This window comes from Camarhynchus parvulus, chromosome 10, assembly GCF_901933205.1.
Source record: "Camarhynchus parvulus chromosome 10, STF_HiC, whole genome shotgun sequence".
NCBI lineage: Eukaryota > Metazoa > Chordata > Aves > Passeriformes > Thraupidae > Camarhynchus > Camarhynchus parvulus.
Genome location: NC_044580.1, coordinates 13179222 through 13193662, shown reverse-complemented (window position 1 = coordinate 13193662; position 14441 = coordinate 13179222). Strand labels below are relative to the sequence as shown.

At 47.2% G+C, this 14441-nt stretch overlaps 1 protein-coding gene across 3 annotated transcripts in view; it reads right to left on the bottom strand.

Annotated features, from left to right (window-relative positions):
* The window catches only part of NTRK3 (neurotrophic receptor tyrosine kinase 3), a 216885-nt gene that overhangs the window by 15347 nt on the left and 187097 nt on the right, over positions 1-14441 (bottom strand). For all 3 annotated transcript variants that reach the window (XM_030955024.1, XM_030955027.1, XM_030955023.1), the window contains one exon: positions 1759-1917. In XM_030955024.1, the coding sequence (XP_030810884.1) occupies positions 1759-1917 (159 nt within the window). The remainder of the gene's footprint in view (positions 1-1758; positions 1918-14441) is intronic.

Below are 14441 nucleotides of genomic sequence, written 5' to 3'. Positions count from 1 at the left end.
GACATGCACAGGATCCCTGCGCTGGGCTCTTTCCAGGGCAAAGGAAAGGCATAGAGAGAAGTTAATGGACTGGCTGAGTGGTGCCCAGCTTCATTCCTCTGCTCAGAGAGGGTTTTTCCCAGCCTTGAAACAACCTTCTGAAAATGCTGTAGGGGTATGAGGCCATGCAGGTGGCACAGGAGGGAGTGGGCATCTCAGCCTTGCCAACACCCAGCAGGGGTGATGCTCAGCCAGCCTGGTGCTTGCTCCTGGTCCAGTCCTGGCAGCCAGGAGCTTGGCACGGCCTCATTGACCTGTCCCTCCATGGGCTCTGCCTCTCCACGGGGCTCTGGCACTGCATCTGGACTGCCACAGGGACTTGCTCTGATGCCACAGCATCCAGGAGCTGGTGGAGGTGTCAGTCCTCCACAGCCACACAGGTTCTGCCCATCCCTCCACAAACTGAAAAATGAGACTGATGGGAGGTAATGTGGCTCCCTCCCACAGGGGTGTTCCACCAGGATACTGTGGTCAGCAGGTTGAAAGCGGATACACCAACAGGTAAGGGAAGGATCATATTTTATCCCAGGGATGGTAGCAAACCATACACCCTCAAGATTAAGGGTGGTTGTTTTCAGCCGTACTGCCCTGCAAAGGAAACTGAGGCAGAATGAATGGGCAAAGCTGAGCTGTCACACTCCAGCGTGCCTGCTGCCCGTGTTTAAGCTCAATGTGCTCATTTGTGTGTGTTTGTATTTGCCCTCACAGGGAAATGCAAGAGCAGCTCATTAAATAGCGTGACAAATAACTTGTGTCACTGTCGATTCCGTTGTTTGTGCCTCTAAAATGTTTGCGTGTGCTGCTTTGGGATGTACAGTCAGGCCCCACTGAGCACACCAATGGGCAAGTATTAGAGCTGTAAAGCAACACCTTGGATTTGCCATCTCTGCAACTCACTTAATTAAGGGATCTGTATCCAGAAAGCAGAAAATGCACATTTTTCATTACAAAAGGTGAAATTTCTGAAATCCATTAGATACACAGTAGGATAAAAATGTTCAAGGTTCCCACACACTGCTATGTCAAAGCATCTTTTTCCTCTTCTATAATACCTCCTGCTATTCCAAGAAAAAATCTTCCAATGCATTTCTGCTGATGTGCCTCAAACTTCAGCAGTGACACCTTGCTAATCCCAGCCAGCCTTCCCTCAACATTTTTACAGGGCAGCCCTGTCGTGGTGGGCTGCAACTTTTACTAGTCAAAGAAATAACAAAGGCAAACAACCTCCATGGGTTCCACCCTCAGTGGACTGGGGCAAACCATATTATAGATACCCCATTGGCAAAAACCCCAAGGAAATGTGCCACATGAGATACATCAGGCTTAAAACAGTTTCTCACAAACTGGAGCCTGCAGTGAGCTTTAGCTGTGAAAGGAGAAACCAGGGAAATTCAAGGCATGACTTAGATCCCAGCAGTAATCTGGGTATCCCCAGTTCTGGCAGCACCCCAAGAGTTTACAAGATATGAAAGATATGTCAGGAGCTTAGCAGCAAGGGGCTGAGGATTAGCCAGCACATGGCTTTGGCAGAGCTCTTTGATTCCTGCAGGTCTCAGTTTTCCCAGCTCTTAAACTGAGAAAATGACACTTTTCCTATGGCTTCACCATGGGAGTGCCAAGGAGGGGACCATCCACGTACAAATTTCGTGGCAAACCACCTGGAAAGGAGAGACAGCAAAAAATACAGTTTTCAGCTGAGGTGTCTCAGCACTATTGTACCTCTGTGTTTGAGAGCTGGAACCAGGGCTGCTTCCCATAGGTGAAAATCTCCCAGAGGATCACCCCGAAGCTCCAGACATCACTCTCTGTGGTGAATTTCCTGTACATGATGCTCTCTGGAGGCATCCAGCGGATAGGCAGCATGGTGTGTCCTCCAACCTGGGTGAGGACAAAGGCACAGGGAAATCTCAGTGGTGACAGTCCTGAGGAAGGGCTCATAGAATTAGATCATTGAGTCAAGCTCCTGGCCCTGTGCAGGACACCCCAATAGTCACACAAATGTTCCTGAGAGCATTGTCCAAATGCTCCTGGAGCTCTGCCAGGCTTGGAGCTGTGAGCACTTCCCTGTGGAGCCCCTTGTCATGTCAGCTGTGACATGATGTGCACAAAATCAGGGCCTTTCTGTGAACTACAGCAGCAAGGAGCTGTTCCAAAAAGCTGGGCTGGCTCCTGTCCCCCCCCCCCACCACTCATGGGTTTACCCACCAATCCCACCTGGTTAACATCATGCACAGGGAGTGAAATGCACCGAGATGAATTACATCCTCTCCACCCAAAGTGGGCTGGTAAGGCAATCAAATGCCAAATGCCAAGAACATACTCCAGCCCCACAGTCTGGTGAACCTGGACACAGAGCACGAGTGGTCAGCAAAGCATTTCAGGGCCTCAGTACTCTGAGGCACCAATCAGAGATACAGCATGAGGGCTGTCCCTCTCCAGAAAGATTTTCTAAAAGCCATGCACAGGCATCTGTGCATCACCTAACTGCATGAAAGGTTTTGTGCTCACAAAACTGTGCTACAGGCCTTTTCAGAGACTGCTTTCCATATGTAAATCACTACAGGGCCCCCCTGCAAAATGTGGTCTGTAGGTAAAGAACAGGCTCTTAAGGGATATGCCCATCAGTTAATGGTGGAGGGAAAGCCAACCCCTTTGGAGAGTTTGGAACTGGATGTATAAAACTGGGGTATGCCAAGCCAGGGAAAGGCAGTTCCTCAGGTAAGAGTCAGCCCTCCTGTAAGGCACATGAATCCAGCAGGCACACAGGAGGCTTGCAGGATGCATGCAAACAGTTCCAAAATGGATGGATTTACCTTCAGATTCAGTAGAGATTCCTAAACAAGTTTCTCTGAGCAGGACAAGTTTTTCTCTGTGCTGTCTTTCTGCACAAGAAGCTCCATCTGTGGGAAAACAGCTAATTGCTATGACCAGCCAGTGCTGGAAGCAGCAGGGCTGCAAATCTCCACACTTTTTTCCGCTGAGGGTAAAGTGTCCGAGGCTTTAGCAGTGATGAGAAAAGTGCTTTTGTGGAGCTGCTTGGAAGATGCCTGTCTCATTAGGGATACCAAAAAAGCAATGATAATAACTTTGTAGCACTGCAGCTGAATCAAACAGGCAGAAATCTTTCTGGTCCTACGGAGGATGAGGGGAGACAGTGTCTGCTGTCTAGGATTCCAGCATATGCGTGCCAATTCCAAGTAATGAGATTGTTGTGCTCGCTCGCATGAAAACATTTCTTCTACAGACAAAAGCTCTCCTTTGAGCTGCCAGTTTTTCCACAGGTTTCTTTGACTGATTAAAGCAGAGCTAGTGTGGGGAAGGGTCAGTGCAGGGACAATGCAGTGCTTGGAAGCAAGAGGGAGGTGTGTTGGAACAGGGTGTGAAAGGGGTAGGATGCTCCGCTGGCTTTCTGCATGGAGCGGTTCAGATTTCTCTTGGCAGAATTTAGACTCAGGCTTGCAGAGTTGTACTCAGAGGGCTGCAGACCAGCCCTTTGCCTTACTGTGAAACAGACCCTCCCTCGAAAAAAGAGGATTTTTAAAAGTCTTTCTTTCCCAAGTGCAGATGCTTGAGGATAAAAAGCTCATTACAGCTCTGCACCTCCTGTTTTGAGGTGGCTTGGCTGGTGTGTTCTCAGCTTGCTGCTCTGAACTCCCAAGAATGTTCTGCTGTAATGAAAATGGAAATATGCTTTTGTTTGTTCCTTCAAAACCCTGGCTGCAAATTTAGTTCTTTCCTACATTCCCAGCTTTTACAGGTTGCTTCCCCTTCTTGCAAAGGGCTCTGAGGAAATGTTATAAGCAGAACAGGACATACATCAAACCTGATTGTTGCAAAAACTGTTTTGTGCTAATGCTTATTTTATTCTCCTTTAAGTAGCAGTAACTCTTCAGTTTTCCAGCAATCTCAAAATGATTACTTGCTGAAAAGCTCTCTACGTTTGCAATATCCTGAATCTTGCAGGATCATTTGTGATTACAGGCAGTACAACACACTGAGCACAGTTAACTCCCTTTTGAAGAGGTCTCAGAGCAGCTCAGAATGTGTGAACCAGGCCCTCAGCTTATACAGACAGTATCACAGCAGCACTGATCAAAAGGGAGGCCCTGATTTACCCCACTCAAGGATCTGGCCCTGGAAACACAGCAGAGAAGTCAGTAGTGCCATCTCTAAGCATTAAAATAAAGATAAAATAAAGTCAAGGGCTTTGGTCACCTCTAGACACACCCTGGTGAAGACCTGCCAGCAAAATGACATACACAGCCAAGAGCTGTCCCAAGGATGTGACAACACAACCTTGGCTTAGCTCATAGGTTGAAGTTCAGGAACAGCCAAAGCATTCCTCCCAGCCATGTGAGACACAGCTTCTACTGCAAATTAATCTGGTAATAATTAATAATCAAATTAATTTGGGGAAGAAAATTCAAACAAGCAATGCCCAGAAATTTGTGGATCCCAAAACCCGGCCCAGCTATGCTCAGAGATGAGGTGCTCCTTGCAGAGGCATCCTTTGCACCTCAAACAGGGTGCCACAATTTTGAGAGCAAAGATTAAGCCTTGCACTTACCAGCCATAAGTAGAACAGGCATCAATTAAACTCTACCATAAACCCACTCCAATGTCTAACCCAGCACATAAGGCTGGCTATTACACTTTAAAGGATTGCCTTTGACTATCCCTTGCTGCTTCCCTTGCAAACTGATTAGGATTAAAATTCCCATTTCACAGATGAGAAAACAGAAGCAGGAAGGGCAGAGGAAGGCCCTGCTCTGAAGCTGTGCAGTAAATGAACACCAAGTCCTCCTGGCCTGCAGTCAGCCATACCCTGTTATTTGATGATGTAGCAAAATGATTTAGAGCTGAGCACAGAGGGATTGTGCCAGTGATGCCACAGGAAGCAGAGTGTGTCCAGGGTGACAGAAATCCTTTGCACAACGTGTAGCAATTGTGAGCTGTGTTCTGCCACTGTAGACTGGCACGTGATTCCCACAGCTACACACTTGTTTTACAGGACCAGCCATTGCCAGGAGCATAAAACCAAAATGATGCTATTAAATCAGGCTGGAAAAATGGGTGCTGTTTTCTTCTTTTGCAAAGCCAGCTTACAAGGCAAAGCCTTGGCTTTGGCAAGAATCATTACCATGCCTTTAGGGAGAAGGTGAAAGTTTATTTCAGCCTCTGCTTGCTCAGAGCTGGGTCTAGCAGGCTTCAGAAATAAGTGACCATGCAGGACTGGTGTTTGTTAAGAGCATGCTACCTCTGGGACTTCTCTAAAACAGCCTTTCCTCTTCCCACACCATCTTCTCCATTTGGGAGCTAGGGCTGGGAGAGCCCTGCTAACAGGGAGCCTCACCTTCCCCAAGGGTAAAATGTCCTGAAACAGTGGCATTACAACATCTCCCCTGGAGACACTCCACAGCTTGGAAGAGGGCTCTGCTTGCAAGCAAATAAGACAAGTAAATCCTCTTCTGCTCCTCTCTTTAAATCCTATGATGCTGCCAAGCTTGCCCTTTTGCCTTGTTATTTTAATGCTTCACAGATCTGCAGACTGGCCTCTTTATCCCATTGTCATGGCTGTCTAGCTTTGTTTGACATTTTTAGCTAACTTTCTCTCCCTAGATCAACTCCCCATGCCCACACTGACACGTTATTCCCACTGCTCTGCTCTTTCTCTTCACAATGCTATCCTGGTAATAAAAAGAGCAATCAGTGCACATCCTCTGAGCAGCCAAAGTTTTCTTCCTCTCCATTTCAATATCACAGTATCACCTCCTTGATTCCATCCCTTTCCAGTGGATGCTCCCAGGGGCATGACCTGTGGCCCACAGGTCCACAGCTCTGTGTTTCTGGTGCTCCAGGGCACCTGGCCCCTGCTCTGAAGCCTCATTACACATCCAAACCCTTGGACTTGCAAGATATCCAGCCCCTCCCTCTGAGCAGCTTATTGCTGGATTAGATATGAACCTCAGGGAGCTGGGGGAGGTTCATGAAAGGCCAGCATTAATGGCCATTAGGGAGAGAGATAATTACTTAATGCTAGTACAGCACTTTGAGGATGTAAAGCTATATAAGTGCTATGTACATGTAGTATTATAAGGCTTGAGGTTTGTCTGCTACCAAGGAAAGCTGATGTCTGGGGGAAAAGTTCTCCTTGTCCCAGCTTCCTGAATGACATCCAGCTGATTAGGAAAGGAAAAGATGACATGATATCCCCCAGTGAGTCTGACAGTACAGCAGCAGGTAGTGGAGCAGCAGTATTCAGCAAAGACTGTGCAATAAATCCGCAGTTTGGGCCACCAGCAGAGATAACCTGGAAATCAAAACCAGAGTAGGGCTGAAAAACCCTCGTGCAAATTTAGGTCTGGTGGGAATACAGATGCTAGCACATTAAAGGCAGCTTTTGGTAGGAAGCACTGTTTTCCCCCTTCCCAGCTCACATATCAGGGCTGTAGTCCAAAGCTGCATTCAAAGGGGAACTATTTGAGCCATCTTTTCTACACCCACAGCTGGAAGGCACCTCCATGGATCTCAGCTCAGAATGGGACTTGTCTCCAGCATGCTCTTAGCCTGTGTCTTATTTTTGTTTTCGTGCAGTTTCCTTTGAAATGTTGAAATAAAAACCAAACCAACCAACCAAAGAAAGAAAGAAACAAACAACAACAAAAACCCCCAGTGCTTTGTTTTCCTTGGTCATTTGACATTTGCTTTCCAAGGTCATTTGATACCTTTCCTCCTGCTTCCTGCACTTGATGGAGGCTCTGCTCCTGCCTTGGGAAGATCCCAAGAACCACTGTAGATGTCTTTGCATTGTGCAGCATTATTTGAACTCCCCATTTTTGTGCAGGAAGAGGAGACATTTGAGTTTGTACAGAATCACACAGCAGGAGTGGAGACCTTGGCACCATTCCTCTCCAGGAAATTCCACTCAGCCTAGTGATAAGACACACAATCTCTGATTGCCATCTCTGTTCCTGCTGCTGTAGGTAGGGGTGGCCTGGGATCTTCTTTCCCTGCAGGCCTGGATGCCATCTCAGCCTGGACCACACCAAATCTTATGTCCCTCAGAGCTCAGCTCTAGGAGCTGGGTGATGCAGCTCTGAGCCTTCCCCAGCAGCCAGCTGTAAGTCTCCATCAGGACATGCTGATTCCTGCTGTAGGCAGGATGTGCTGTTGATTCAGCAGCTCTGGACAGCCTTGTATGAATAAGAGCCACAGGTGGCTCTCAGGGTCATCTGAGAGGATGTAAGGGTGAAAAAAAAGAAGAAAGCAATGAAAGCAAGAAGGAGGAAAAGCTGCTCTGTTTGGCTAAGTTGAGCTCTTGGAGAACAACAAACAAAACTGCTGTAGATTGTGCCTTTGTGAGTCAATGTTTGTCAGTTCAGATTGGGGCACAAGGAGGTGACTTCTCAGGGTGATGCAAAGAGCAGCACATGCTGCTGGCTGGGGATCCAGGAGAATACACACTCCTTCCTTGCCTTCAGCCTGGATCCAGCTGCACTGAGAAATTTTTCAGATGTGCCAGTATTTTGCCTCTGTGAGCCCTGACAGATTCCTGGGCACCTTTTGCAAAGCAGAGGGATTAACTCTGACATGCCAGGCAGAGCTGAGCTTTGCTGAACCTTAGCTGTCCCCACTTCATGGTTTCAACTGTCGCCTTAGTAGGCTCTTAAGTACCCAAGTTTAGATCAGAGGTTGCTGAATTTAACTGCAAATTATGACTGGATGTGATTCCCAAGTGCTTTATCTGTAATTTCCTTTCAGCTTATCCAGGAAGAAGGGTCCTAGCTGTATCTGAGGCTGCACCATTGCCAGAATTACCCTGGCCTCCAAAAATCCCCAGGGTGTTCCCCTGATGGAAAGGCATGGTGTATTATGGCTGCACCAGCCCATGGGCTGAGCCTCCTCAAAGTGACTCAAAAGCCATCATAGCCCTGTCCTTGCCTTCACCCCTTGAGTCTCTGCAGTCACTGCTGTCATAGTCAGAGCTGAAAGGGATGTAGGGGTCTGAGGCTATGTACCATGTTGCGAATTGTAGGATGGACCATGATACGAATAGTGCAATGGGGAAGAAGGTGAGGGAGTAAAAGTCTATTTTTAGGCTGACGGGGATTTTGAAGTTTATGATGAATTTTCATTCTCATAGGGAGGTGAGGCTTTCTGTCCCTGAGTTAAGGTAGATTGTTATAGGGACTAGGCTGATTAGGAAGGAGGTTTTGACTGTGTATGTGATTGCGGTGGGGTTGTTCTTGTTCATGCGCCAGCCCATGGGCTGAGCCTGCTCAAAGTGATTCAAAAGCCATCATAGCCCTGTCCTTGCCTTCACCCCTTGGGTCTCTGCAGTCACTGCTGTCATAGTCAGAGCTGAAAGGGAGATTAAACAGCCAGCAAACAGCTTCCATCAAACTTTTCAACTGACTTGGCTGTGTCCTCAGGATGCTCCACTCTCCAGGAACAGCAGATGTGATCCTCTGACAATTCTCACTGGCTACACCAACCAGCTCCTGCATTGCAGGCTCTGGCAGTGCCACAGCAAAAGGCTGCCTGCCTGCCTCCCTGCATGCCAGCAACCAAAGACATCTCACAGCAGTTTGCTAGGGATTTTTGAGATGTACAGAATGCACAAAGCAACCTGGAGCTGTTTCTCCTACTTGCGCGGAGCTGTGCTGGGTGTCCCAGTCATGCCCAAGGAAAGTAACATGTTGGTTGCCTGCTGCTAGAGGTGAGAAGGTTGGATTTACCCAGAGAGAACATGGGAAAAGGAGCCAAATGTCCCTGCCACGAGGTGATGTAAGGAGCCAGATGGACTGGTTCAGGAGCAGGAAACACTGACCAGGCAGGGTTAATGTGAAACCGAGAAAGGGGTGAGAGCTTCCTGCTGTCAGTAGGACTGTTTGGCAAGGGACTGTTTGTTCCCCCTAGATGCACATACTGTGTTTAAACATGAGTCTAAAAATAAAACCTGCCATTGACATTGTTTTTCCTTACTTCATTTAACAATCTAGTTGCTTTATGACCTGTAATTCTGAATCACGTTGAATCAGGCAGTGTAATTTGCAAGCAGGGACAGCAACCTTTCCCCCCCCTACCCCTCATCTCTGCTCCACTGAGTGTGTTTTAATCCCACGGTTTTCAGCATTCCTAATGAGCCATTAACAAGCTGCCAATTACTTATGCAAATGAGGGAGGGCAGACATGGAGGGGTGGCTGTAGCTAGAGGTAAATTCTTCTACCTCCAAATGGTCTGAGATAAATCACTGCTGCTCTAAGAACTGCCTGTGCCCAAGAGTCCTTTCAGCCACATTATCTACTGTCTACAAATGCCAGAGGTAATGCAGAAGATGGTTAAGACAAGGGAAACAGAGGAGAAATCGCACATATATTTTTAATTATGTTTGCCAACAATCTGCTTGGTGTGCACCTTACTACAACTCACTCTTCACCTTTTCTTCCCAACACTCAAAGCAGCTGCACTCACTGCTTGGAAACAGCTGCACAATCAGCCTGCAGAGGAATGGCCAGTCCCATGTTCATCTGAGTAAAAGCTCCAGAAGCCATGATCTCCAGCACCAGGATATGAACTGTGAGAAACGCCACCCATGCCTTATTCAGCTGGGGGGCTGTGGGAGCAGAGGAGCTGTAGTTTGTAAAACCTGTAGTAAAAAGATCAGCAAGGGCACCACCAGCTCCTAGCAGGTCCTAAACCCTTCTCCTAAAGATTGCTGCCAGGTGGAGGGGAGATGACCAAACTGATTCCCTGGGCCACCTACTGAGAGCTTCTGGTGGTCCAGAAGACAGCCCCACATTGGGAACTCAGAGAGCAAAATGCTGGTGCTGGTGGAGGACTCTCTGGTCAGCTCCCCAAGAGACTCTGGTGTTCCCTGCTCAGCTGTGGGTGGGCACGGGGCAGCTGTGGACTTGTGTGTGCCAGTGGTGGCCTCTGAAGTCCTCTGCATCACAGACACAACATGATGGGCACACATCACAGCCAGCCAAAAGCTACCTTTCTCATGGTCACTGCCCAGATAACAGCAGAGGCTGGGAATGCCACCAAATCTGTTCAAACTATAGCCTCCAGATATAGTTTGTCAGGCACCTCACAGATTTACCAGCTGTCTCCACAAGGCTGGAGACCCTTCCATCAGAACACAATTTCTTAGGACAGGCCTGCTCAGAGAGATGTCCAAACCCATGAGACAATGCAGCTCTCTGCTGGTTCCTGCTTTAAGGGGGATCTGGAGTCTGCAAAGATTACTTGTGCCAACAGAAGCTGGCCATGAATGATCTGCATTATCATTTCCCTGGTAATGCTACAAAAGGTGTTTAGTAGCTCAAAAGCTAGTAGGATAGAAGTCAAGTTAAACCATCATGATGCAAGAAAGACATCCATCAGGATTCTGTTCTTTTGGCAATGCAGAGAATGAAAATCAACCCAGCTTCTGGCTATGGGAAGGAGGAAAAATATTTGCCCAATAAATCTTAACCTGGTGGTATAAAAGCCAAGTCTGAAAATGGCCTGAGAAATGTAGCTTAGGAAATAGCAGCAATAAAGAACCTGCATGTGTGATCACTCCATGCTGAAATGCTTTCAGATAGGTATCTCATCATCTCCCTTTCATCTCTGTCCTGCCAGGCCTCCCCTCTGGGTAACCAACAACACTCATCTTTGTCTGCAGCCAAAGCCATTCCTGACTGAGGACTACACAAGATGTAGATAAGGCTCCATTACTTCTGGATACTGGATAATCAGTTCAACTGCCTTAGCATTAATCATGATAATATTCAAAATTCATTAGGCGAGATTGTTTGGAAATCTATTTCTTGTTAATGTCAGATTCGCTGAGCATCGGCCTGGCAGCATGCAGACAGAAAACTGATACAAGCCAGGGCATGCCACCTCTCTATGGAAGCATTCCCTTTTTTTATGTGTAGCTAGACTGTGATGTGGCAGCTCCTGCCTGGTTTGCATTTTGTGAATCTTGTCAAGAGCAGTAGAACACCATGAGCACACCATGCTGCCACTTTGTTGATCAATGGACAGCTGCAAAAATATATAGCTGCAAATATAATATACAGTTAATAATATATACAATATATACCATGGAGTTTTTAAGGGTGAAAGCTAGATCTGCACCCACAAATCTTAATGACTTTGTATCTAAAACCTGGACAAGCGACCCAAAAACGTCTATGTACAAGCATGGTATGGAGGTACAAAAATAGAAAGTATTTTAAAAATTAAAAACTGTTCTTTGCTTGCCTGAAAACTTACAGCACTTTAGATTAAGCATGGAGCATAACTGCTTTACCAAGATGAAAATCTTTCAGGAATAAAACAGCTGGTTCATTTCTTGTAGCCAGTTTTGTGTACCAGTTGAGGATTACTCCAAACAATGCACTTCCTAATGGTCTATTTGGCCTGTTTAGGCATTTTGGGTATTATTGCTTTCCTTCAGGTGTGGGTTCTCACCCTCTAGTTGAACAGTGGTTTCTCAGCAGGGAAACATCACAGAAATACAGACCAATGTCAGAAGATACAGAGAGGCTTTCTCTCCTAATGAAGGCAGTGCAGGCACAGATGGCATCTCAGATAAACACGCTGAAAGCTGTGTTAGAATAAAGAGCTCATCATCGGAGGCTGCAGTGTCACACCTACTAATGATGTGATTAAACCCATCAGCGCCAGTGGGAAAGCTGTGCCAGCTCTGGCACTGCTGAATGAAATCCTGCATTTCACAGCAGGCCAAACCCCAACCTGCACCCCCACCCTCCATCAGTCAGAGCACTGTAGAGACACACTGGGGACAGGGATGCTCCTGGCTAAACTTCCTGAGACCTAAACTAGGGGAAGCTGGCATGGACATCTCCTTTCTGTGCCTGCCTCAAGCATCCCTGCCCAAAGCTGGTGTGGCAAGCAGGGGAGAGGCTGCAGGTGATGGCAGCAGCCCAAAAGGGACAGGCACAGGAGAGGACAGTGACAGCACCTCAGCACTGCTGTCATGGGGGAGCAGCAGCGGCACCAAGAAGGGGAATAAATAAAATGTGATGTGCAAATAGTGAGGCTGGGGTTGGGCTGCAGGGTTCTGCTGGAAAACAAGCTAAACTTTAAAAATTTGAAGGAATAAAGCTTTGCATTCTCTTCTCTATTTTCTCTATTTTTCCAGCTAAGACTTTCTGTGCATGGAAGTTCCCTCCATTCTCTATCAAGTTGTCTGGATGCCCTTGAGTAGGACAGAGCTGCTGCAGGCCCATGCATTCCAACCACTGTGTTAAAATTCTTCCTCCCTACTTTATTTAGCCAGGAGCATAAATAAATAGGCAAACCCACAAATGCAGGAACCTGTTTCCCAGATGCCATTAAAGCCCTCAAGCACTAAGTGGCCATCACAGATATCACCAGTTGCCTTCTGCTCCCCTTCCTGCAGCCAGCCAGACCCTCCACCCCAACCAGCCCCGCTGGGGCTGCTGCACAAACCCAGCACCCAGTAGGACACATCTGCCTGGTTTTGCCCTAATATAGGACTGCTCCAAGACAGTGAGCTCTCCAAACAGGCCAGTTTTCCTAGAAGAGTCTCCAGCCACCAGCTCTCCATTAGGGTTAGCCACAAGCGGAAGGACGGAAGGAGAAAGTGAGTCTAAGAAACCGCTAATGTTCTGCAGTGTCAGAAAGGATGAATGACCCCTGCAGACATATGCTGAGCAGACAGGACAGCCCTCAATTATGTCACTGCTGGAGCATTTGCTTCAAGGATAAACGTGACTACAGATGCTGGGTTTAAAGCCCTGGCTGTTTTCACTCTGGATAATCCCCTCCAGTCCAGGAGCATTAGGGGTCTGTGTGCACCGTGCCCCTGCAATGACACACACCTGCCTAGGAAAAGGTTTTACAGGGGGAGAGTAGAGCTGAAAAAAACCCATTAAATTTCATTCTTCTCCCTTTCCTTTGTGAGAGCAGGCCCTAAAGGATTTGCTAAGGTATTGATGGGTGCCAATCCATATGTAACCAAGTGAACAACCCACAGCCTCCCTCAGGAAATCACAAACAAATCTTGTCTACACGATGGAAATTTCCTGCTTGCCACACTGATTTTCCCCACTCATCCTCACATTATCCCTGTACTAACTTCTATACACTTCTCTCAACATTTTCTAACCTTCAAGCTCACAATTTGTAAATATTTGCAATCAGGTAGCACATCTCCCCACTCTGGTCATCCTTCAGACAAATTATTTACATTCAGCCCTTTCTATCCTCAGTAATCAATGGCTTCACACTGTCTTTATTTCTGCTTCACCTCTTCAGAAGCTGTTGGCTGTGTGGATGCTCTTTGTGGGGATGAATTGGAAACATGTGACTATGTAATAAAAGAGTATTTAAACTAATGATTGCTGTAGAGACACTTTGCTCTTTAACTTGGGTTCTTTACATGGAGGGGCTTCAGAACAGCATTTGTTTCACTGGCTCACTGAAAGCCAGAAATTCTAGGGAGCTGCCACTGAAAAGAGACTGTGCTTGGCTTGAAGAGGACATGGTTAAAAAAGACAAAATGCAACGTGGCCTGGGGCAGGCACAATCTCACTCTACAGCACTACTTGCTGTATATTGATCAGAATGGGCTTGCTGCTTTATTAGCCACTCAAGAGATGCAATGAGCTGCCACTGGAATTTGTGCTTGATAATCAAAGGCATTTGTCATTCTTCCAAATGCTCTGTGAGTAGGTGTTGGATTTGGGTGCACGTGAGAAATGGGGGAGAGCAATCTGGAGCAAGAGACATTGTCCTGATGCACTGCAGCATCCCCCATGGCTCCATGGACACCATCCCACAGCATGGTCAGCGACTCAGCAGAGTCTTTCACCACTGGCAAAGCTGTCCCTGGTGACATGTGAAGAGCCTTTTGCCTTTCAGCTGCCTGGCACACAGATCTCCCTCACAGCTTTTCTTTCTGTTTTGGCTTTCCTGCATCTCCTAGACAAACTGCTCTGGGGTTTTATCGCTCCCTTTCTCTGACAGGTACAGGTGGCCTTGCTACCCTCTCATTGCACCTCCCCCAGCTTGAATTTTAAACTATTTAACAGCTTTAAATGCACCTAATGAGGCTTCAGCCTGCACTTTGCTGCCATCCCTCTGCTTCTCTGGCACCAGGAAGAAGAGTGGTGGGGAAGCCTATCACAGACTTCCCTGCATTGGAAGTCTAATTACACAGTAACTGGTGACCTCGTAAGTACAGGGTAATCTGCTGTGTAATACCAGGGTAAATGATCCCAGAACTCCTGTCTTTTCCACTGCAGCCTTCTGCAGAGATGGAAATGCAGCCAGTTAAATGGTAATTAATCTTTGAACCATCTGACACTCGCCCAAGGCGAGTGAGGAATAACCAGCAGAAGCCCACTGGCTCTGTGCA